General features: G+C 34.2%; 4 protein-coding genes and 1 long non-coding RNA gene across 5 annotated transcripts in view; 4 read left to right on the forward strand and 1 right to left on the reverse strand.

Annotated features, from left to right (window-relative positions):
• The window catches only part of LOC130629788 (U2 small nuclear ribonucleoprotein A'-like), a 70,954-nt gene extending 64,314 nt beyond the window's left edge, over positions 1-6,640 (forward strand). Inside the window, exons 2-9 of the mRNA XM_057443129.1 lie at positions 338-484; positions 1,664-1,770; positions 3,043-3,121; positions 3,486-3,532; positions 4,406-4,508; positions 4,962-5,044; positions 5,416-5,500; positions 6,293-6,640. Coding sequence (XP_057299112.1) covers positions 362-484; positions 1,664-1,770; positions 3,043-3,121; positions 3,486-3,532; positions 4,406-4,508; positions 4,962-5,044; positions 5,416-5,500; positions 6,293-6,430 — 765 coding nt within the window. The 5' untranslated portion in view covers positions 338-361 and the 3' untranslated portion in view covers positions 6,431-6,640. The remainder of the gene's footprint in view (positions 1-337; positions 485-1,663; positions 1,771-3,042; positions 3,122-3,485; positions 3,533-4,405; positions 4,509-4,961; positions 5,045-5,415; positions 5,501-6,292) is intronic.
• Positions 6,641-6,737: 97 nt separating this feature from the next.
• Positions 6,738-7,757, forward strand: LOC130629791 (uncharacterized). The gene has a single exon (XM_057443134.1). It carries the CDS (start codon positions 6,884-6,886, stop codon positions 7,238-7,240), a length of 357 nt encoding a protein of 118 aa, XP_057299117.1. The 5' UTR covers positions 6,738-6,883; the 3' UTR covers positions 7,241-7,757.
• Positions 7,758-8,066: 309 nt separating this feature from the next.
• On the forward strand, positions 8,067-9,364 carry LOC130629787 (exosome complex component MTR3-like). Its single transcript, XM_057443127.1, has 2 exons — positions 8,067-8,349; positions 8,635-9,364. The coding sequence occupies exons 1-2, from the start codon at positions 8,193-8,195 to the stop codon at positions 9,249-9,251; spliced, it is 774 nt and encodes a 257-aa protein (XP_057299110.1). The 5' UTR covers positions 8,067-8,192; the 3' UTR covers positions 9,252-9,364.
• Positions 9,365-13,724: 4,360 nt separating this feature from the next.
• LOC130629792 (phospholipase A2 large subunit-like) lies at positions 13,725-18,535 on the forward strand. The gene is made up of 6 exons (XM_057443135.1): positions 13,725-13,784; positions 14,281-14,426; positions 14,713-14,772; positions 17,824-17,926; positions 18,099-18,201; positions 18,353-18,535. Exons 1-6 carry the CDS (start codon positions 13,768-13,770, stop codon positions 18,488-18,490), a joined length of 567 nt encoding a protein of 188 aa, XP_057299118.1. The 5' UTR covers positions 13,725-13,767; the 3' UTR covers positions 18,491-18,535.
• On the reverse strand, positions 14,257-16,099 carry LOC130629793 (uncharacterized). Its single transcript, XR_008982016.1, has 2 exons — positions 15,979-16,099; positions 14,257-15,295 (listed from the first exon to the last, which is right to left on the reverse strand). It is a non-coding gene; the product is annotated as an uncharacterized LOC130629793 (long non-coding RNA).
• Positions 18,536-24,269: the final 5,734 nt, after the last annotated feature.

The raw sequence follows: 24,269 nt of genomic DNA on the forward strand, positions 1-24,269 counted from the left end.
CAAAAGGTTTAAAACATTATATTGCCTTAACGCTTCTTTAAAGTAGTATTTCAGGTTCTATACAATACAGGCAATAAGCAAAACATTTTTTTTTAATCATTGTTGATGTCATCTCTGCCTAAGTGGATTTTTCCATTGGCTTAAGCGACTAGTTCTTAATAATTTTCTGAGATATTTTGTTGAAAATTTTATAAGATATTTTGTTGAAAAATTTCCGAGTTTCTACCACATTTAAAAGTTTTGTCATGTTTTTGAGCCCTGTTTTTTTTGGAAAGTTGTATGACTGTTTTCAATAATGTCCATTTTATGTAATTGTTATGTTTAAATATTTATTAATAGAAAAACTTATAAAAAAATAATCATGGTGAAACTAACAGCCGATCTCATTGAACAATCGCCACAATATACAAACCCACTGCGTGATCGTGAGATTGATTTGCGGGGATATAAAATATCTGTGATTGAGAATCTTGGTGCGACTTTGGTAAGTGTCTTGTAAATTTTGTTAACTTTTAAATATGTTTTTAAATGCTTTGTAAGATCTAACTGAACATAATCAAGGGAAGTGTATTAATTGGTCAAAACTGAGTTATATTAAATAACCGATCCAGTCTGCGCCTTTTGAACTAATTTGACTTGGTTCCATTTTGTTGTCAATTGCAGGTGAAAACTCAATTGATGATAACAATTTTTAAGTCTATTCCCACAAGTAGCATTTTTGGCTATTTCTATATGAGACTTGCACAATCAAATTTGTCAATGTCAGCAGACTTGGTTAATCCAAAATATTTTTTTTACAATTTTTCTGCATTTTCCTTCAAAATGTATATAGTGGTAAGGCGTGGAATTTAATTATATAAGTATTTTTATATACGGACAATTTAAACTTGACAAAGTTCACTTGAATATACGTCTTGTCACTGTCCATAGTAAATTTAGAATGTTAGGTTACTTGTTGAATTTAAATTCTTGAGCTATGACCACATGACTACACTTTGTGGAACCTGACATAACTCTAATATTTCCAAAATTGTGGCTAGTGTTGAAGTTGTATTTTCACAGCTTTTTGTATGCTAATTATTGGCGAATTTTTGGTTTTTACCAATTTTCAAAAAATACCCTAAAAAACTGCTTTTGAATGTTTTTGTACCGATTGTATAGGTGTGAGAGGTTAGCTTACAAAATAGAAGAGGATTTACCAAACCAAGTTTAAGAAAAGCAGGAAACATTTTAAAATTTAATTAAAGTATGCAGCACTTGTTACAAGTATGCTTCTTCAATTGCTTAGCACAACCAAATATATGAGTGAACGTAAAAATGAATTACTACAAAAAAGATACATATGGGGGTGAAAAAAGGAACTTACTCCATTGACCAGTGAATTGGTGAAGATGATAGATTTTTTTCCATGTGATACATCCACAAGAAAAAGCATCATATCACTTTCCAAAATCTCATTATTAAACTTACCTTATGGCGATATTGAATTTCAAAAATGTGTGTATGTAAAACTCAAAGAAAACAAAGAGTGTCTGAATTAATGAAATAATATTCTCTCTTATTCTGGAAAAAAAAGACAATTAATTTTAGACTTTTATCGTCGTATATGCGTCTGTTGAGTTTTTCATTATCACATTTTATTTTTTGTATTTTTTATATTTAGGATCAGTTTGACTGCATTGATTTCTCTGATAACGATATCAAAAAACTGGAAGGGTTTCCACTGTTGAAACGATTGAAAATGATTCTGTTGAACAACAATCGAGTATGGTACGTTAATTTGATGATGCATTTCAACTTAAGTCATATTTTTTGTAGTATAATTGCATCTGTTAGTTCCTTATGTTTTCATAAAACTCTTCATATTTAGTGAGTGTTTTCTGTGTCAAATCTTCTTGAAAAGATTGTAAATAGCATTATTCTATTTATTTTTCCAAGTAATGCAATATGAAGCTCTAATGGTGTTTATTCGATAGTGTTGGGATTATTTTCTTGTTCTGTAATACGCTATTATTTTTGCAGACATTTTACTTTCTATGTTGTCTTAGGCTTTACTCTGTATTTCTTCTCTGAAACTTGCCTTACATTTTCATTTTGCAAAGAAGACAGAGACCTTCATGTTTTACTTGATGTAATTGCAGTATGTGGAAAAACGACATAATGTATTTTTAAAGCTGAATCAATATTACCAGCATTTTTGTCACAAGAAGACTCAAGAACCCCTTTATTTTTTTTATTGTCTTTAAGGTCAACACTGTTTTGTCATTTGTCTTCATCATGTTTGTTAACTGTTTATAAATGATATTAGGTATAAAATAAATGGGCATGAAGATTAACTGAGGTAAGGTTATTTGTCTCTGTTACTCTTGATTGAGTAATAAACCCAGCGTCACCTTGTCCGTTCTGTTATTGATTGATTGACGGTATGTGATTAAAAATGTGTGATGTAACACATATTCCTTAACTCAGTATCTCCTTAATTAGTTTAATATTATCCAGCATTGTAAAGTTGTATGAAAAAACGTTTTTTAAGCATAATTTTATTACTATGTTGTTGTGAATTGTTAGGCTGGACTTAAAAATACTTTACCCAGTTGAAGTCATCGCGAAATTTGTTTTAATTTGGTTAATTTGTGCCTAACTGGGTTTACCCACAGAAATTATCGCCGGGCATGTATTTGATTTTTGAAATTTTCATCATTGTGCTTGTTTAAAGAAGGGGAAGTTGTGTATATATTAAGGGCATTTTTTCAATACATCCACAGCCTCGCTTACTAACTATAATTTATCTGTGTCTTATAACATTAAAGAACAAATAAAAACTTTACTAGTTAATGTGCATGGATAATTGATCTATTCATGCCTCGCTCAATAAAAATAAAACGTCTAGTTGAAATAAAAAGAAACTTTTTACCCAGCATTGTTTAAGTCCAGCCTTTAGTATCTTTTCATAGTCTTTCGACATTTATATTTTTTGTTACTGGAAGTATAAATGTTACAAAATTCAGTTTTTGATTATATTCATATTCTTGGTTTTGATAGCCGGTTTGAGGAGCATCTAGAAGAATGTCTGCCGCAATTAGAAACACTGGTTTTAACTAACAACAATGTCCAGGAGTTGGTAAGAATGTGCTGTTGTATGCTATTTACACTCTTTGACACTGATTTAGTGACTTTAGAAACACTTATATTCAAAACACGAATCTGTTATGTTTAAAAAACATGGATGGGGGGGGGCCGTTGTGGGGCCTTATTATACTAAAGTAACTGACTTCCCTAATTAAGCCGCATAACAAAGAAATTGTTTACAACTTTAGTGCATTCAGACTTTAGCATTTTCCTTTTTAATGGTTTATGATAGTACTTTTAAGTGTTTTTGTATTTCTATCCATATTTCCTCTAAAACACCTGTAATTCTTCTTCCTTGTAACATCAATTGAGGAGTTATGAAGACTTTGTAGTTGTATCCTTTTAATTTTTATTAGGCTGATGTTGATCCTTTGGCGTCCGTAAAGTCTCTCAGCAACATTTGGTAAGTTGAACGTTTCATATAAAAATCATACAGAAGTGATAGATAGACTTTTTTGCACATTTTGTCTCCACCGGTACGCCAATCCCTTGTATATCCCATTTTGTGTGGCTGTAGCATGGCTATAAAATTGTACTAATATGGAATCTTTATTAATATAACTGACTAGTCATTAAAATGCAAAAAATTTACTGGTTTGGCAGTCCTCAATTTTTTATCCTGTTGTATGATATTTTTTCGCATTGCTATTCCATGCATCTGTAGCACAAAGTGGGGATCAGCTATCATTTTGAGCATTATTAATATAAGAAATTATGCGTATTTAACTAATACGGTAACGCATTGATTAAGTTATCCTCTCTTCTTTCTTTTAAATTGTGTCTGACTGAAATAAATACTTTAATAATCACGTCTTTACTTAAGTCCAAAGCAAGCGAGTAAGGCGTTTATTCAAGAAGGTGGTTGTCATAAAATCAATACTTTGTATTATAATTATAGAATAACAGAAAGATACAGGGTTGCCAGTAACCTGAAAACCTTGGAAAATTTCATCAAATATTCAAGGAATTTAGTACTTTTTCGAAAATTTTGGAAAAGTCAGGGAATTTTAACTTCACAAATTCAACATTGCCTGCAAAATATTCTTCCCGTAATAATCAATTTTACACTCTGGAAATTTTTAGTCATTCAAAAGTTATGGATGCGCACCCTGTTAAATTCAGTTCCATTTCTGTTACAAAAAATACAAGCTGGTAATGTTAGTCTGCAATTCTGAGTAATTGCTAATTCAATTTTCACTTATTCGAAGCTAACAAGGCGTGTTATAGCGAAGATAGTGAGATTTTTTCGTAACTGTCTGTGTTTTGATGTTTCTAGTTTTCTACGCAATCCAGTGGCCAACAAACCGAATTATCGATACTATCTCATCTATAAACTTCCACAAGTGCGAGTCATTGACTTTCAACGTGTTCGTATGAAGGTAAGTTTTAGAAATAGCATTATATATATTTCTCTAAGGTGTACATTTATTAATAATAGTGATAATACTACAGAAGTTAAATGCCATTTGTAGTTAAGCTGAGCTGAGCTTATTTTTATATTTTGAAGCTCACCTCTCCTTGCGAAAACAAGTTAAGCTCATATGAACAGGCTGAGACAGCAGTCTCAAAATTTTTCACATTTTTTAAAAAAGTAATTTTTATTTTTCCAGATATAGCACTTTTTGATTTTACAATAGGAAGCTACAAAGGCGTAAGCAGTGTCGGTTTGGCAATTACAAGACATATACATGAATTTTATTAAGACATTCACGTACCTTGAACGTGTAAATTATTATAGACGCAAAAGTGATATAGGATGTTTACAAAGCTTACGCTCGGATTTATTTTGTTAATACTTTTGTGCACACTGAATTATTGTTACATTGTGTTAGGAGAGAGCAGCAGCAAAGAAATTATTCAGTGGTGCGAAGGGTGAAATGTTGAAGAAAGATATCGCTGCTAAGAGAAATAAAACGTAAGGGTATAATAATGTTCTTTTTGCTTCGATTACCTGAAACCTCTTGTGTGCGCCGTTCCAAACTAGACCTGGTTGGTGGAGGCAATAAAGCTGTTTGCTTTGTTTTTTTTTTCTTTTCTTCTTCTTTATCTAGAACTACATAGTATACTATATACGCAGATCCCATTTGGTAGTGTTTTTTTTACGTCTCCTGTAATGACTGCCTATATAAAACGGTATAAAATTGAAAAACAAAATGTCATCTAAATCTGTTTTCCACATTATTAAATTCTCACGAAATATTAGTACTTGCCAACTTCACGAAAATTAGTTAACAAGAAACATTTTTATGGCTTTAATGTATTTTTTTGGTTTTTAACCTTTGTTAGATTTGAAGTAAAAGATATTGTCACTGCAAATGCCGAGGATGAGAAATTTCTCGCTGAAAAGTATAAAGATCAAGAAGCTATCAAAGTAAGTTCTACTGTGGTCTATTGACTAAATTTAATATTTGATTTTTGAGATTTTCGTTGGTGTGCTTGTTTATTAATTCAAATGTTCGTTAGGGATGGAAAGGGGAATAAAGGGTGTTTTTTCGATACATCTACTACCTTGCTGAACTAACTAATATAGATGTTCCTTAATACGTACATTTCTAAACTAAAATGAAAATGGTTTATACAGTAAAAAAATGCTATGCAAGTTAGATTATACTCAGCACACACCAAAAAAATGTGTATTTTTCTTTTTTACTTACGTTTTTTGCCTAAATGATTTAAAGTAATTTGTGAAATTATACCTTATTTTGATATATCAAAGCTGAGTAGTCACAAGTTATGGCTATTGAACAGGGTATTTCCCCTCGCCACAACGTCTGTTGGAAGTCTAAGGGTAAAAAGAAGTCTAAGGGTAAAAATCACGTCAGATTATTAAAACTGGCATTTAAACAGCAATGATAAAATATATTAAATCTAGTTGGCAAGTCCCTCCCCACAAGTTATATAGGCCATTTTATTATTTCATATTAGGTACACGAAATTTTATCTATTTTCATCAGAGTTAGAATCTTACGCTCTTAAACAGGGTTTCCACCATATGAAAATGTCCTCAAATGTCTTTATACCTTCATATCTCAAAAAAGATTAGAATTCTCATCAAAGTTTTTAAATCCCAGATTTCGCTCCGAAAAAGAGTGAGAATCCTGTTAAAGAAATAGAAGTCTTGATGGTTTATTTGATATATTTTCCATATATTTCTATTTCACAGGCAGCCATCGGTAACGCGTCTACTCTTGAAGAAGTTCGGAAATTGGAATTATTGTTGCAACAAGGACACATACCTGGCAAGACGGTTAATGGCCACACTGAAGACGATATAACTGAGGTGGAAATGGAAGAGGACTAAGACGAATTTGTTTTGCGCAGTGTGGCCACTTGTGTACATAATTCTGTCATCCCGAAAAAGTCTTACAAGCGATAAATTTTTCGAAAAAACCGACGAGTAAAAAGGATTTTAAACAGTGCATGCTATGTAACTATTGTTTTGTTATGTATATGGACGGTATATAATGCGAATGTATCTGATGTTATCATACAGAAATTCAACTCAGCTTGATTTATGTTTTTATTCACAATCTGTAGCAAGTGTTTTTGAGGATGTTTTGGCTAAAAATAAGGGCTGACGTCTGCTTTGTTTTATGAAGATAATTGTTTGTTATTTATTTGATGTGTTTCGGCATAGAGTTGGCTCTGCAGAATGAAATCAAGTCCAATATTGAATCAAACGTTTTTTTTATATTCTGGTGTAAGTGACGAGCTATTTTATAATTTATTTTGTCTTTAGAAAAGATATAAAAATATGGCTGAAACACCTCGCAATCGGGTCATCGAGACAATAACATCAAGTGCAAAACACAGACCGCCGCTCCTCCCGCCTGACCCACTTCTCCACACCCCGTTAGTCTTCCCACACCACGACAAAAAAATGAAAATCGCCGTTAACCTGATCACGGGTGGTTTACTGTTCTATGGTGTTTTCTTCATGGATTTCGGAAAAAATGAACACTGCTTTTCTCCCATTCGTAGATACGTGTTCGGTAAAATAAACTCGTTTCTGACTGTACAACCGGAAGACGAAGCATATATACAACGGCGAGTTGAATCTATCAAAACACAAATTTCGCAAGTCAACGAAGAGAGAAACAGATCGACATGACAATCTTGTTTTTAGGGATTTGTGGTTATTATGTGCGAACTTGGTGAGCATTCCATGCTGTATGTGTATGTTACTGAATTTACGTGTGCAGCTAGTATACGAATGAAATGAAGAACATGCTCACTTTGGCATGAAAGCTGGCATATTTATTTAGCCTATTTCTCACTCTGGCTTAATGTTGGACATTGTACAACTTTATCTAATTTTGTGTCTAACGTTAAATAATTTTAAATGGCGTACCTTATTCAAAAATAAAGAAATCGACTTTAAAAAGTGTGACATTTTAATCGCTGCTCAACAATTAACCTTGAGTTGCTACACCTATGATCACTTTTATACTTGACTGAACCGATTTTAGGATTTTGGGATGGGCTCTCACATTTACTCTCACATTTCAACTGAAGCTTGCACTTTACACGATATACTTAATTTTCATGTTACTTTATATGCTAACTTTTCAGTACGGATCCTGTTCTCGATCACATATTCTTTTTACTTTGAAATAGCTTTTACCAAGTAGTGTTTGTATTTATGTAAGATGAACCTCCATATCAGATCATGGAGGTCCTTTAAATGTCGTCGTCCACTCTCAAAAACATGTTTAAAAATTAACAACCCCTCCCCAGCTGCTAATAAACACCTTCTGCTTAAATGAAATAGGTCGTTTATTGAAGTTTTAAGTATATAGGTATGTCAAAAAGGAATATTAGAATTTCCTTCTTTTTTATACACATCCGGTTCGGGTACAATTCTTCCTCCCCCTTTTCCCCCAAAACCCGGAAAATTAATTAAACAACAGAGCTTTGATTGGAACTTTTACGGTGATCGTATTTTGTGTGTATTTGGATCGTAATGAGGGGGAGGGTGTTTACTCCACTATAGATGCTAAAAAATGTTTAATATTTGAACACCTTATTTTTTGCAGCACATATACTTGTAAATATAAACAAAGATGCCAGTTGACACAAAACGAATTAATGGTCCCTCTGTAACTCAATCGTTGTCATCGTTCCGGAAAATACTCACAGATAAACCGTTACTAAACAAAGATGGTAGACGATCAGATGGAAGAGAACATCGTGAAATTCGACCGATCTATTTAAAGGCTGGTTTGTAAATTTTGTTTCGTTTTTGTTTCTTTTGAAAATCAAGGTTAAAAAAAATTAAATTTTAAGAGTAAGCGTTTGCGGCTTTGTCAACACGACGTTTAATGAAACATCCGTCACGTCAATAAAAGACGCGCCTCTAGCATACAAGTTATTTATTATTTGACATGTCGTTAAATTGCGACGTTAAATAATAGGGCGCTTGTTGTAGAAAAGGCCTAATGAATCAAATGTTAGGTTGAGATTAAAAAGTTTGCTGTATTTGAAGTTAATATTTTTGTCTCTTAGGTACAGTAAAGAAAGCCAACGGCTCCGCTTACCTGGAAACTGACGGAACGAAATTGATATGCGCAGTTTATGGACCGCGTGATAACCCCAAACGACACGACTTCATGTCGACTGGTACGTTGACGTGCGAATTTTCATACGCACCGTTCGCTCGCGAAGAACGGATAATAGACCACCAAGAAAGACTAAGCAGAGAATATTCAGAAATAATAATCGAATCCTTATCGTGTGCTGTGTGTTTAGAATCGTATCCAAAGGCACAAATCGACGTGTACGTAAAGGTTTTAGAGGATAACGGAAACACGTTAAGTCATGCCATGGTAGTAGCCTCTGTTGCACTAGCCGATGCAGGGATTGAGATGTTGGATCTTGTTACGTCCTGTTCGGCAGTTTACAACGATGCTGTTATGTTAAACGATCCGAGTAATTTCGAGTTAACACACCACGATATATTAGGTAAAGTCGCCATAGCTTATCTACCATCTTTGAATCAAATATCGTGTTTACTAAAGGATGGCGAGCAAAGCACGGAGGACTCGATTAAATCAGTGAACGCTTGTATAGAGTCGTGTTTGAGAGTGCACAGTGTCATGAGAGAATGTTTGACGAACAGTTGAAAATTGAGTTCACAGGTTACAACTTTGTAAGTCTTTAAATAAATGATTTACCACCTGATAGATTTACAAAACTATAGAGCTAAATTAGAAATACAATATTCCTTTCTTGTTCATTTATCTGGTTTTCTCGAATCTGCGAAATTTCGCGAATTATTGACCAATTCGGAAAAAGTTTAGTTTTTCTCGAAATTCACACGAAAAATTTGATTTACCAAATAAAAAAACACTTTTCAAAAAAAGAAGCACACGAAAACTTCTTTTCGCTAATATTAATTTTCTTATGATTCGATTTTATTTGACTGCATTTCATCTCTCTTTTTGTCCAAATTGCCACGCGCGCGAACAAAAACACTTTTGAGCTTTTTGAGTTATAGCGAAACGTACAAACGACTTTTTAAGGTACTTCATAAACTTGAACAGAACAGTATTTCCGCAGGCAGAAAATTGCGCATAAAAAAAGGTCGAATATTAGTCTAAAAATTTTTGTAACATATTTGGATATTTGTTGCTTTATCGGCGCTGCGTACAAGTCAAAGAAATCCGCGAAATGTAAATACACACCACAGAAATGTCTTAAATATCTGGATTAGTACATTTAATACTTTCACATATAGCCATTGTTTGTTAACACAGGATATTCCAGGTAATTGAATCAATAAGACCGAATTATTTCAATTAGACCGAGCCCCAGGGAGTAAAGTTCAGGGTTTCCGACGGATTGTCTGTGGTTTGGCACACGAATTATTGACGATACGATGGCTAGCTAAAAACATAAATTTGCCTCGTTGTCTCTGTCAGTTGTAAAGTCTTGACTATCTCTTCTTTTCTATAGTTTCTATAGTGTAATTTACAAGTAGTTTGCTAGCTTTTATTGATTCTTGCTTAGCGTGGCTAGCATTAAATAGGAATGGCAGCTAAATAACAGTCTCTTAGCTAGCTAGCCAAAGACATGAGAGAAGCTTTGCTAGCTTATATAAAGCTTTAGTCAGTTTAAAGTCAACTTGTCACAAAAAACGTCCAATGGACATTCATCTTTTTAACCTACTGACCCAGTTGCTGGATGTTCAACTGTCTAATAGTGGATTTCTTTATGATCACAGCATTGTCTAGCACAATTAGCTTGTAATTAAGCAGTAACATGCTGCTTAATTACCTGGCACGAGCTGTAGCAAAGTCAATGTAGATACAGCGTTCCTTATTTGTGTCAGGATTCGTCACGTGCTTGTATATAAATTTATCCAAAGTTGTATTTAGCTTGAATTTATGCTTTCATTTTCTTGCATGTGACCTGAGATCTTTTATTTTCTACAAATAACTGATGCAAATTTCTAAATCTGGCACGCACTTGATTTTTCTGTAAAACTCTATTTTCAGTTTAGAGGGCAATTTTTCAACAGACTGCCTTATAAACAGCGGGCACGTTGATTATATCCGCTCCGACATGGATAGAATTAATCCTCTTATAGATTTGCTTTCATGCTTGCTGCATTTGTCATCAGCATGTTCGCACACACCTTGGCTATCAGTATAGTTTTATATTTCTCTTTAATAATAGCTGTATTTTGTCTGTGTGTCCGCGAAAGCCGCGTACCGTAACGGAAACACGAAATTTTAAAAATTCGCACCAATACCAATGCGATATATTTTTGTCCACTTTGTTGCGACGGGTAAATTTAAAGGACGGGCGATCCCGTGAATTTTTCCACGGGCTAACGTCTAGTCTATATTATAATACCCGTATACGTCTGTCCGTCCGTCTGTCTGTCACGCATAATGGTAGCTTAGCTGCGCAAGTAGCAAGAAGCACGCAATGCGGTATAAAAAAGACTGGCGAACCCGTGGTTTTTCCACGGGCTAACGACTAGTATATATATATATTGTTGCTAATTTATGGTTCTAAGGCTTTTTACATATACTTTTTATATATATATATATATATTTTCAGGCATGTATAAAAAAGCTTTAGCGATTTTAGTTTACTGGAAATTGGAGCAAGATGATTATACCAAATAATATAGCATGTTAGCACCAGTCTCTCTCCTTAATTCCCCTAAAGATTAACAGATTATTATATTTATACTTATTTTAGGATATGTTAGTACAATATATGTACAATTAAAAATTGATATATAATGCATATTATGGACGAGAACTTGCCGTAAACATTGTCATATTGTCTCTGCTAGTTAATTTCTGTGTGTTTCAACAAAAACTTTATTGATAAATGATGCTTTCAACTAGTTGAACTCGTGTAAATCGACCTCCAATAAATCGACAAATCATGTAAATCGACCAAATTTTTCGGTCCCTTCAGAATGAAACCCTCACAACAAAACTCCTTTTAATTTGACAAGTCATGTAATTCGACCAAATCGTGAGACCCCCTGGAGAGTCGAATTACATGAGTTCAACTGTATAATATTTCAACATACAAAACATTATACTTACGTTAGGGCGTACGCGTTTTTACTGTTTTTTACCGCCACTGTTGTTATAACTTGTACTTACTTTCATTCCAAATTAGAGCATGCACAAAAAGCTGGAAATCTGAAATCTTTCAGCCTGGAAGAGCTATTCATTTCATTAGAGATAAGTGAAAATCCTTATTCCTTGCTTTAAATTTAAATTTTTATGAATGGTCATACTTACTCAATAAATTAATTAAAATTAGAGATATAGGTCAACCTCGTCCCCAGCGCATCTTGTATCTTAAAAAGAAAAAAACAGGCGCTGGAAACGAGGTTGGGAATATGTTTACCCAGTGCTATGGATATTCTCAAAAATCCTATTTTCTTAAAAGACAGTCATATGTACACGAAGAATAGTCTTTTGCTTATTTTAAGGGAAAGTGCATTTGTCCACATTCCCTACCACAAACACGCATGCGCAGCCGAAGATCTTATGTTTTATTTTAGAAAGAAAGGATATCCTAAAAACTTTCCGTCGTTACACCAAAAGAAAATGCTAGAGTTCGTTGTGTTGCTGGTCCTGGCTGTGATTTTTATAGCTTGTTTTAGGGTACGCAAAACTGGCGAAACCTTGCCTGCACCAAGGTTTAAAACCTCTTTGCCTGCACCAAGAATGGGAGGAATGATTGTACCTGAAAGTCTAATTGTACCTGAAAGTTTTCATGAAATATTGTATTTATTATTATTTTATGAACTAGATTATTTTAAACTCGTTACATAAATTATTTTTTGTATTTCTGATTGTATTAAAGTTAAAAGTGTGTGACAAAATCGGTCGTGTACTTGGAGCTTTAAGCGTCAAGAAGAAAATACACCGATCCAGCCGGCGCTTCGTAATACGGTTGACGTAATCCTTTTAGCGCGGAAAAAGACTGGGCCCCAGATTTCCGTGTAATAATTTGTTGCAATGAATAGTCATTTATAGCGAATAATTGAAAAAAGCAGACGGTCAAGTAGAAATACATTCTCGTCCCCAGACCTCCTTAAGATTAAAAAATCGAAAGGAGTTCACTACTTTATTCCTTTGAGGTTTATATCAAAGAGCTCTGGGGACGAGAATGGTAGAAATATAGTTTTTGACCTTGTAAACGCGCGAAAGTCGAAAAATTAAAAAAGTATCTGAAGCTAAGAGGCCTTCTTTAGGTAACTGGGAAGAAAGCAGAATTCGTTACTAGAGTGTTATATTGTTCAAAGTTGTGTGAATCCTATCCGTTCAACCTCGATCCCAGGCCCTGTAGCGTGTTTTGATATCAAAAAACGCTACAAGCCCTGGGATCGACGTTGCCTATCCGTTCAATAAAAGAAGTTGATGAAATTTTACAAAATGAATACTTTTATTATAGACTTGTAGACGTCAAATAAACAGTAGTTAAAAAAACGTTATCTTTGGCGTTTAGATTGCTCTTTAGTTTTCGAAAGTAGAAAAAAAGATGAAAACTTATTGAGTATGGGTATTAAAAGATGATTATTCAACCTCCCTCCCAGGGCATTTTGCTTTTAGCTCCGCCGTAGTAACGACTCATGGGCCACGAGACCCTGGAGACCAGGTTGATAGTTATTATTTATGGTAGAAAACACTTATATTGCACAACCCTGCACAAGTAACACCAAAAAATTAGAAAATAATTTCGTGATAATTCAACTGGCTCGCGAATTAACACTTTCATATTATGTAAGCGATATTTTACCAACCTTGTACTAAGGCTCCTCCGAAAATTAGCACTTGCATATTATATATGCTGCATTTAAACCAAACTCGTACGAAGACTCCCCCGAACATAAAATTCCCTGGATTATCTCAGTACTCGCTCGGCAACAGTTGTTGGACAATATAACGCATGTGCGAAATTCGTTACCCATTCACATTACTGTTTACTCGCGCGTAACTCAGGCGATACAATTGCTTTTAAAAGGGCGTAAAACGTAAATACGGTCTAACGCCAAAATTGTTACGCTATATTGCTCGCTTATAAGCTACGTGAAAATTATTTTCATTTCATTTTTATTGAAGCAAGGAGATATCGAGACTGGTTATCTAAACTGTAAAAATGAATAAGCTTTTATGGTGAGAATAAATTGTAAATTGTTTTTAAATGGCTTGCTGATATGTTGAAGGTTGCAAAAAAGAGGAATTGTTTTGTTTGATTTCTGCAGCAGGAGGGGGATTCCTATAAACTACTATAAAGGAAACAGTTCAACGAAAGGTTATAACTTCGTTCGGATTTTGAAGTTTTTTGTTTCATTTATGCTCTGATTTTGAGAACTGGTTAGTATACTTTAATTAGAGAAACTTTCGCGAGAATAAAAATTCGCGAAATTTTTTGGATTATCTTTCGCAAATGAAGAAGTTCAGAAAATTTCGAGAGATTAACTTTCACGAATAAAGAAACCCACAAATTTTAGCGAGATAAAATTTCGCGAACAACGATTTCTCAGTTAAAAAAAAACTCGAATTCGCGAAAGTTTCTCCCGCGAAGGTTTCTCCAATAAAAGTATATTTCATATACATTTTTACTATTCGGGTGTTGAATAACCAGTCTTTGTTTTACATTTTTTCGTAGCGCTGTGGTATTTTTGGTCGCTGTTATCACTTTGGGTGTCAACGGCAAAACGGGAAAGAAATCCGCATCTCACTGGAAACCAATAGGCAAGCAGTTTCAATCTGCTATTAACTCGATGAATCAAGAAGCCACAGCTAAATTAAAAGGTTTGTTGCTCTTGCTTATCAGTCTGTTTCTCAGGCCTTTTTTTCGCTTTCTGGCAAAAAAGGAACACTGGGGACGAGTTTGTTTACTTATTGTATTCGCATTTTCCGTTTTTCTATATTTTTATTCAATTCCGGTGACTTTTGCAAATTGTCCGAATATCGAAGAACTACGTAAATTTCAACCTTGCGAATTTGATCAGAATTCCCAAAAAAATATATCTTCTAAATATATGCTGCTTCTAAAAACGACGCAACAATGATTTTTTTTCTAACGTGTATTTTACAGAACAAGGCAACAGACACGAAAAAGCCAACCGCAGAGATTTAACTTGGGGCATATTTCCAGGTAAATATACCTTTATATTTAAGAAACTGGTTCTTAAACAAGTTACCTGTCGGTATAAACAAAAAATTTGGCATAAAAGAAGTCTTAACAACGACGGCTAACATTTTTTTAAGCAACAGTTAAAGATCAAAGAATGTTCAAACTGAAATTTTGTCAAAAATTTCTGTTTGAACATTAATAAAACCAGACATTGTAATCTGAAAAAGTTTTTTAAAGGATAGCGCGAGCAGAATTTTGAACGACGCGCAAATTTTTAAAGTTTGAATATGATCTGAAATACAATAAAGAAATAGAATAAAATAATCTACATTAGAAAATATTATCGAAAAATCAACGAAATTGGAAAAAAATATCGGCTTGAAGTTCAGCCCGTCCTCCCATTCTTGGTGCAGGCAAGGTTTCGCCAGTTATCCGTACCATAAAACAAGCTATAAAAATCACAGCCAGGACCAGCAACAACACGACGAACTCTAACATTTTCTTTCCGTGTAACGACGGGAAGTTTTTATGATATCCTTTCTCTCTAAAATAAAATATAAGATGTTAAGCTGCGCATGCGTGTTTGTGTTAGAGAATGTCGACATGTGCACTCCCTCTCAAAATAAGTCGAAAAGTATTCTTCGTTTATATGTTTCGTTTCTTTAAGGAAAATAGGTTTTAGAAAATATCCATAGCACTTTGTGATTTCGCGCGGATTTTACAACCCGCACGCTCTGGATTCGTCGAAAACCTCGACAATTATTTCAAAACACAAGGGTTGCCAACGCAAGACAAACTGTCCAAGAAATTTCATTAAAATTATTGAGTAAGTGTGACCATTCGATGAAAGTTTAACAGCAAGAAATAACGATTTAATTTACTTTATTAAAATATCTCCATAATAATATTGTTTATACCGGTGTTAACTACGCACGAAATCTTTAAGCTAAAATAACAAATGCGATATATTTTTATCGACTTTGCTTCAACGGGCGAATTCCTGTGAATTTTAAGCGATCTAACGACTAAATTTACTTGAACTTTTCAATGTGCACTCTCTTTGACATAGTCAAAGAAGTACACGACTTTAGTGACTTACACTGAAGTCGAGCTAATAGCAAGGGGAAAAGTTTATGAACAACAATGAGGACAATAATAACATCGTCCTAAATATCTTAAAGATATATATTTTTGTTATGCATAATATACTCATTCATAACTACTTACCTTCCTTTTAAATCAAAATTTCTTACACTTTAAATTTTAAGCGGTTTAAACTAGAAAGTTATATGTCCTTTGCATAAAAACTACAAAAAATTATTTCACATAGTAAGCCAAAACAACAATAACCAGAAAATGTAGTATCAATAAAAGCATATTATAATATTAACAAGAAGCCCTGGGGGCTCTAAGAATTTCCGCGCGCTACCAAAATAATTGATGAAAACCTGCTAATTCGTTGTGTTATTGTGCCAAACATTCGAAGGGGTTTGGTGCGTGAACCTCTGAAGATAAAGCACACCAGTGACATTATATCTTACAACAAACGCAAACAAAACGAAACGTGTCATAATAAACTCACATTTTAAAAGAAATTGCTAACAAAAAATACAGCCTATCATTCATGGTTGAAAGTCTTGCGATTGAAACGTTTATGGTCTTAAACGGCATTAGTTGACAAAAAATCAAAATTTTGATGTGACCATCATTTTCAGCATACTTTTTTTATTAACTGTGTCAATTTTTGTCGAAAATAAAGCAGTTTTAATTTTTGGATAAATTTTGACCTGAAATGATATTTAGGTGACAAAAAATCAAACTTTTGTACCATCATCATTTTCAGCATACTTTATTTGTTAACTGTGTCAGATTTAGCCGAAAATGAAGTGGTTTTAATTTTGGACCATTTTTGGCCTAAAATGGCATTTAGGTGACAAAAATAAAAATTTTGATGTCACCATTATGTTCAGCATACTTTTTTTGTTAACTTTGCCAATTTTTGTTGAAAATGAAGTAGTTTTAATTTTTGGACCAATTTTGGCCTAAAATGACATTTAAGGTGGCAAAAAACAAAAATTTTGATGTCACCATCATGTTCAGCATACTTTATTTGTTAACTGTTCCAAATTTTGTTGAAAATAAAGTAGTTCTAATTTTTGGACCAATTTTGGCCTAAAATGACATTTAGGTGACAAAAATCAAAATTATTATGTCACCATTATGTTCAGCATACTTTATTTGTTAACTGTTTCAAATTTTGTTGAAAATAAAGTAGTTCTAATTTTTGGACCAATTTTGGCCTAAAATGACATGTAGGTGACAAAAATCAAAATTATTATGTCACCATTATGTTCAGCATACTTTTTTTGTTAACTGTGCCAAATTTTGTCGAAAACAAATACCAATTTTGGCCTGAAGCGTCAATACTAGACTTCCCGGTAGTTAAGGAGCTTGGGTACGAAGTTTACATCTGTGACGGACCAACGTGAAATCCCAGGGTCGATTTTTTCTCAAAAAATGCTCCGAAAGAAAAAAACGACGGTTTTAAAGAATTTCCTACGCCTTCGGGCGCGGAAATTCAATTAAATATTAATTAAAGTTAATAACATAAGCATTTTAACAAATACGGTTCTCCATGTTATCTTTGTCTCCTCGATATTTCTTATATTTTACAAACCGTAGCTTATTTTACCGCCGAAGGGAATGTTTTTTTCCCGTGGCAACAAAAAAGTTTAAATATGTTATGAAACCCTCTTGATTTTAACACTGGAATAACTTCCTTCCCAGGGCGTTTTCCCTTTATGGTGAACGTGCCGCTCAATAATAATGGCTTAAGGACCAAAAAACCCCTTGGAACGAGGATGGATTGTGTATATTAGGTTAAATGCAGTTCAAATGTCTTGGCAGTTTCTTGCAATAAGCACCCCTTATAAAAAATGATCATCTCTAAAAGGATTTATTCCAATGAAAAACCCTTCTCAGAAAACGCTTCCCAGTCGAATAAACATTACAAGAAAGCAGTACTTTACTACATCACCGGCCAGTGGTACATTTCACCTTTCAAATATTCAGGAACCAACTGGTGCGGAAAAGGCAACGTCTCCAATGACAATGAAGACTTGGGGTATTATGAGAATGTGGATGGTTGTTGTCGAACGCATGATAAATGCCCAAGGTATACTTCTTAAAATAAGCAAATCAATTTACCTAAAAATCATGTGCTGATAAAATATTTTTGTTTGCTAGTACAGCTAATGCATGCCCATGGAGCAAAAATAAGAGTTGTGAGTTTTGCAATATGAATTTTATTAATACTGTACTTCGTTATATATGCTTCTCTTTTGTAGGAATCTCGTGGCCAAGGAAAGCGGTTACGGAGTCACCAACCATGGTGCATATACCATTAGTGACTGTGAATGTGATAAGATGTTTAAAGATTGCTTAAAAGGCGTACGTTCTTGTTTATTTGTTTGTTTGTTTTCTCGCTTGTTTTTGTGTTTTTGTTTATATAGTCTCATTCTTTGATTGAATATCGTTTCATGTTTTTCCGTTTCATGTTTTTCCGTTTCATGTTTGTTTTTTTCTTATATACTATGTTCAGATTTCTACGTTTCCAAAGTTGGTCGAAAAAGCCCTGGCTGGAACAGTTGGCAGTGCATTCTTCGATATTCTAAAAATGGAATGTTTAGACATTAACAACAAAGGCATCGCAAACATTGTGGCCAATAAACCATATTAGTCACGTGACGAAATGTATTTTTGAGATATGCATCAAATAAATATATGTAAAAAAACAACACTAGTTGAATTAATTTCCCCGACTTCCACCTTTCATCTTCCAGCAGGTTATTTTAAGCTCAAAACAGTAAACGTAATTACACCCTTTTTGTTTACATAAGAATCGTGTTTTTTCGTTTCCGCTTGAATATTCTGAACTTAAGCGTGTGACCTTGTGGTTACGGAGTTCGCTTCGCAATCACAAGGTCCGTGATTCGGTCCACAGCGCAGGAAAGTTTAGCAAGTGTCTTTACCACAGCTACGGGTCAACCCATGCCATGTGAGGAAAATTGGGCATGCATTGCCGGTGCATACCTAATGTATATGTTCTGCCCAATCTTGGAATGCGCCCCGTCTTAAGACTGGCCAGGCCAATCTTCCGACAGTGACAAATGGGTGGCCAGTCTTAAGACTGGACTGCCCAATCTATGGACGTACATGCCCAATCTTAGAACAATTGTGGAAGACAAACAGAACAATAAAATTTTTAGAATTTACCTCTTAATAGGAACCTTAAATTGAAACTTTCTTGGAAAATCAAAAGCCAAAAATTTATATATACCATGTATTTTATGTATAAAAAATTGAAACTACTCAACCATTTTAGCATAGTCTATAAAGTTTTTCTTCTATAGACTATGATATTACATCTAGCTAACTAATAATATGGTTGAATACGATTTTTCTGATACTTCATAAATATAAACATTTTATTTTTAAAATTTAGCCACTACTACAAGCTGTGTATAAATGCTAAATGTATAACACATGCTCTACCAGCTACCTAGCTAGCTAGCTACGATTTTCACTCTACTGTGTCCAAAAACAGGCCGGGTCAATTCAACAGTACCCAAAATATGATGTTTTAATGTGCCTAAGAATGTTTGTTGGGAGTCGCAAAAAAACAGAGCTCGTGTGGTGCATCCCTTCCTTAAAATCTAAACGGCGCCAAAGGTGGGCCTAAAATGGTCTTTTGCCCAATCTTGTGACGCCCTGCCCAGTCTTAAGACTGGCCGGCCAGTCTTAAGACTGGGCAATTTTATGTCCAAAGATTGGGCAGCGTCCTAAGATTGGGCAGAACATATACATTCAGAACACAGGACCCACGGTGATAATAGTGTTTTCCAACGCTGAAGTGGCTCTATCCTGTATTAATATTCGGAATATTTAATAAATTTGGGCCAATATCTATTTGATTTATGCTTAGCATATTCTTAGCACAGTTGAGATTAGAAGATCTATGAATGCAAACTGGTGTAGAAATCATCTCTAAGGTTTTGTTGTTAAATCACATACAGACAGACAACTAAATTTTGTGGGAAATTACATTTAGTGAAACCTGAAAAAAGACATTTTACACCAATAATATAAGATACCAGAATTAAAAAAGAATAACAAACTAAATAATTTCAAGAGGAATATATTCTTAGGATATTCATAAGTTTTTGCCCAATTTCATCTTAAATAACTTTATAGAATATATATTCTGATTATGAACATATTTTCTAATGAAAAGCTGATTTACGAACAAGCTATCTATCGATAAAAATTCGACATATAAAAAATTTTTAATAGAGATATCTGACATATTTATAAGCATCAGAAAATGTGAAGTAAGTCTTAAGATACCACTTGCCAAAACAGGCTAGAAATAACAAAACCCAAGAATGTTTAAAGATTCTGCCAAAAATTAAAAATGGGCATTAAACAAGAAGAAAGAAGGACATTGTCTGTGTTAGCCAAATGTGAATTTCTTTTAAAAAAAACATAGTGGTAACTAAGTTTTGCAGATTTCACGGCGCGCAATTTTTCAAGGAGTAGTTTCTGGCCACGAATTTTTACAGAATCAGCCTTCAGTGATATAAGATTCCAGGATTTTTTTCAGTACCGGCATTAACATATATAAAAAGTTTAACTGTTCTAATTATTATTGGTTATTGTTCTTAAGTCACAAATTTACGCAAAGAGAGATTTTTGAGTAGGCAAAAACCCATTTAAAAAGTTGACAAAATATTTATACATGAAGATGTATATTGTAATGTTCCAAGTAATCTGTAAAAAGCAAAGCTTAGTACCGTTCGCAGAATTAAAGTCTTACAAAACTAGCTAAATGTTCCATTTACAAAATGAAATTTAAAGGGAAACTGTCCAACCTTGAAATTGCACAAATCTGTTCTGCTCACTCAAAAATCTCCTCACTTTTTCTGAAGATTTTTGTGCGATAACAAATGCTGAGAAACCTAAAATAGCTGAGCAAACTGTAGATATTATAGTGATGGCGAATTGGATGATTACATTAGCTATACTGCAGGATAAAGGCGCAGAAAATATTCCTTTTAAAGCACAACCTCGTCCTAAGCAGGTTTTGCCCAAGTATTAAAAAACTACAAAACCTGGGAATGAGGGCTTGCCAAGGCAGTGTTTTTGCGGGAAGGCATGGAAAATTTGTTGCCAAGTGCGTTAAAAAAGTTACTAGTTAATTTTAAAACTGTAATTAAGTTTAAAAATATATTTTTCAAGCAGTGGTAATACAAATTCTTCGTTATCGTTATTCCATTGACACAAAAAAAATTAGTTTCGTCCTGGAGAGCAGCTGAGTATTGTAAATATTTTAAAGAAAAAAGACAAACTATTTGTAGGAACCAATTCTCTGAATAAACCTAAATATATATCCTGATTCCTGATTCGCTTTATTTTAATGCTTTTTGTATTAAGTCAGTCATGGTTGAGCTAACCCGCGTTTATTATATTAGTTTTTATGAGTCGTTATAGGCATTCGTGTTAACTTCCTTAATTTCGTGATTTTTAACTTTGTTCCTTGCTTAATTTCCTGGAAAAGGTGAGGCATCTTTAATGGGAGAAATAAGAGTAATGAACAATTTTGGCAAACAAAAGCGTGAACTTCAGTAATATTTGCTATAAATGTAGTTGGATGTAAAGCGCATGATAGACGGTACCGAAAAAAGGCCATCAAAAGAGTATAAACATGAAAACAAAAGAGCAGTCACCTTGGTAATATACGGTACCAATTAATAGAACGTTTCAAATAGCAACAAAGGGAAGTACGGAATATTCACAAACATAGAATAGAAACCAGGACATCACACGGGCAAATGCAAGGAGAAATAAAGGAGAAATGATAAAAGTGAACAGATCAGTCCGATAATCGTTCAAATATGTTGCAGGTAAGTGCAACTATAATTTAACGATCTACTTTGAACATCTCTTCTTAAGAAGTTCCGGGATCTTAGACATTGGATCCGATAGGAATGTAAGCCGAATTATGTGATGTTAACACAGTATGTAAGGTAAAAATGTCGTTTTTGGTTATGTCGAGTAACGAAGTCGAGTAAGTAAATGTAGTAGGGGTGAGTGTTAGAGGAGAAACAGGATAAAGAGAAAATTCATCACATTGTAGAGGCATGATAAGAAATAAGTATGAAGGCGTTTAAAAAGTGGTTGATAATATTTTTCATTGTATATTTTATATCATACCATTTATTCAAAGCCTGCGACACGGTTGTTGAAGTGGAAGGACCACAAACTGGCAACCACCAAATATTGGATCTTAGTTCCTCTAATAATACTTCGGCTGATTCATTTTAGATACTTTTCTATTTTAAATTAAAAACATAGCAAACAGGATTCTAATCAAAAGATTTGCAATATTCGAAATAACTGACTTTTAAAAATTTTGGAATATGAAGGCAACCACCCCTTCCGTCGCAGGCCCTGTTGTCATTTACAAGACGGGATATTTCCCAATCTTATCCGCCTGAGTTTTTTTTTTGGCTTTCTGATAAGGTTTGTTGCCTGATTTAATATCTGCCAGCGCTTACTTAAAGGCCTCGCCCCACTAACATTCCATTGGCAGGGGTATTTATGCAGGGGTGAATGTCGAATGTATTCGCACAAGTCTTTTGCATATTTTGCACGCTTTGCGTAGCGCGTTTGCCGCGTTTCAAAATATGTAACGGCTATTTTCCGCGAAACGGAACGAACAAGAACAGAACACAACCGAACCAACCGCCTTTATGACATACCGCCATATCGTATTTGCTCCGCGAATTCAGACCCTATAATGGCGGTCAAAGCTGCTGCTATGGTGGAGCTGTTCTGCCCAGATTGCGAAAACGGCCTGTTTGCAACCGGGACAGCCGGATTATGTACACATGATCCGATTATGTTTTTTTTGCACTGGTTATGTAGTGGTGACCGGATTATGAACGCTGATATAATGGCTGGCCAGGCAGGCTGTGATTGGCATTTTCTTCGAACTTTTGTGAATCAAACATTCTCTGGAAGATAGAACACCCCTAAAAACTAGAGATGGCGGAAGAAAAAGTCTCGACGTAATTCTTAGTTTGAAACTAATCTTGTAGTAAATACATTTCAGCATAATATACTTTGAAGTAACAAAATTTCACGGAACCAATTATTCTTTTTGAGGGAATTAAGTTTGGTGAAAAGTTATTAAACTTGCGAATCCCAAAATTTAGTATTTGCCGCGAAATTTCGTTTCATTTGAGAGCAACAACAACTTTGCCACCAGGGCTATTCTCTTGTCAGAAGTGATGACGAATGATATAAAAGCGGTCGGCCCCGATTATATTTGTTCTATAAGTCTGGAATAATATTTGACTGTCATACATAAGCCGGCCTTCCCCGATTATGTTCGTTCTATAATAAATGAGAAATAATATTACACTGTCGTATATAAACTGGCCTGCCCTGATTATATGTCCCTTTTATAAGTGCCAAATAATATTTTTTGAGTAATAAGCTGGCCTGTCCTGATTATGTTGCCCTGATTATGTATTTTCTGCCCTGTTCTTAACCGGTGCAAGCTGCCGTACTTAATCAGGCCAATGTTCATTATCCGGGCAGAACAGAGCGAAGGAGCGAAATCTGTATTTACATTTATTAAAATTTTTTCTCTTTAAGAAGGGCTAGTCCAAAGAGAATTTTCGGCTGTTATTTGCTACACTTAGGGATAACCACTTGGTTGTGTTTTAACTAGCCGACAAAAAGAAAAATCTCCTCCTCCTCCTTCTTTTCTCTTTCCTGTCCTTTTTCCTTCCTCCCCCCACCCACTGATTAAATATTTTTTACATTGCTACCTACCCAGCTAGATTTTCACAAATTGCTCTTGTGCTGATGTGATAACTTCAATTGTTGCAGTGGAGTCATAATCTAGGACCGTAATAAAGACATAAACCTATGTGCATAGGGCTCTTATAGCTAGTATATAAGGTGAGTTTTCATGGATGAGCACATGCATGTTTTGTTCATCTCTGGATCTAGAATCTTTTATTTGGCGATGAGGGTCAGATTTCGTCGCATAAAACCGCTGGAATAACAACAAACATTGCAGCTAATACAGGGGAGATTTATAGTTGCACGCAACTTGAAAACTCTTGTGTATTCTGTCATAGACGCCAAAGTTAAACTGGTTACTTAACTAAAATCAGCCATCTTAAACGCTCTACAGAGCATGGGAAGCGAATTGTACGGAAGCAAAACACGGAACATTTACACAAATTAAAAACGGAGAAAGGGCAGAAATCATTAGAAAGGATAACAGACAGCTGTAAGATTTTTAGAGTCCCTTTGAAGTGGTCATCAATGTTTTGCTTCACTATTGTGTATGTATTTTGCTAATAGTATCGACAAATTATCAAAATTATTATTGTTTTTATAGATTATAAAAATCTTATTTGTTCTTTAGATATCCTGTTTTA

This window comes from Hydractinia symbiolongicarpus, chromosome 2 (genome assembly GCF_029227915.1).
Source record: "Hydractinia symbiolongicarpus strain clone_291-10 chromosome 2, HSymV2.1, whole genome shotgun sequence".
Lineage (NCBI taxonomy): Eukaryota > Metazoa > Cnidaria > Hydrozoa > Anthoathecata > Hydractiniidae > Hydractinia > Hydractinia symbiolongicarpus.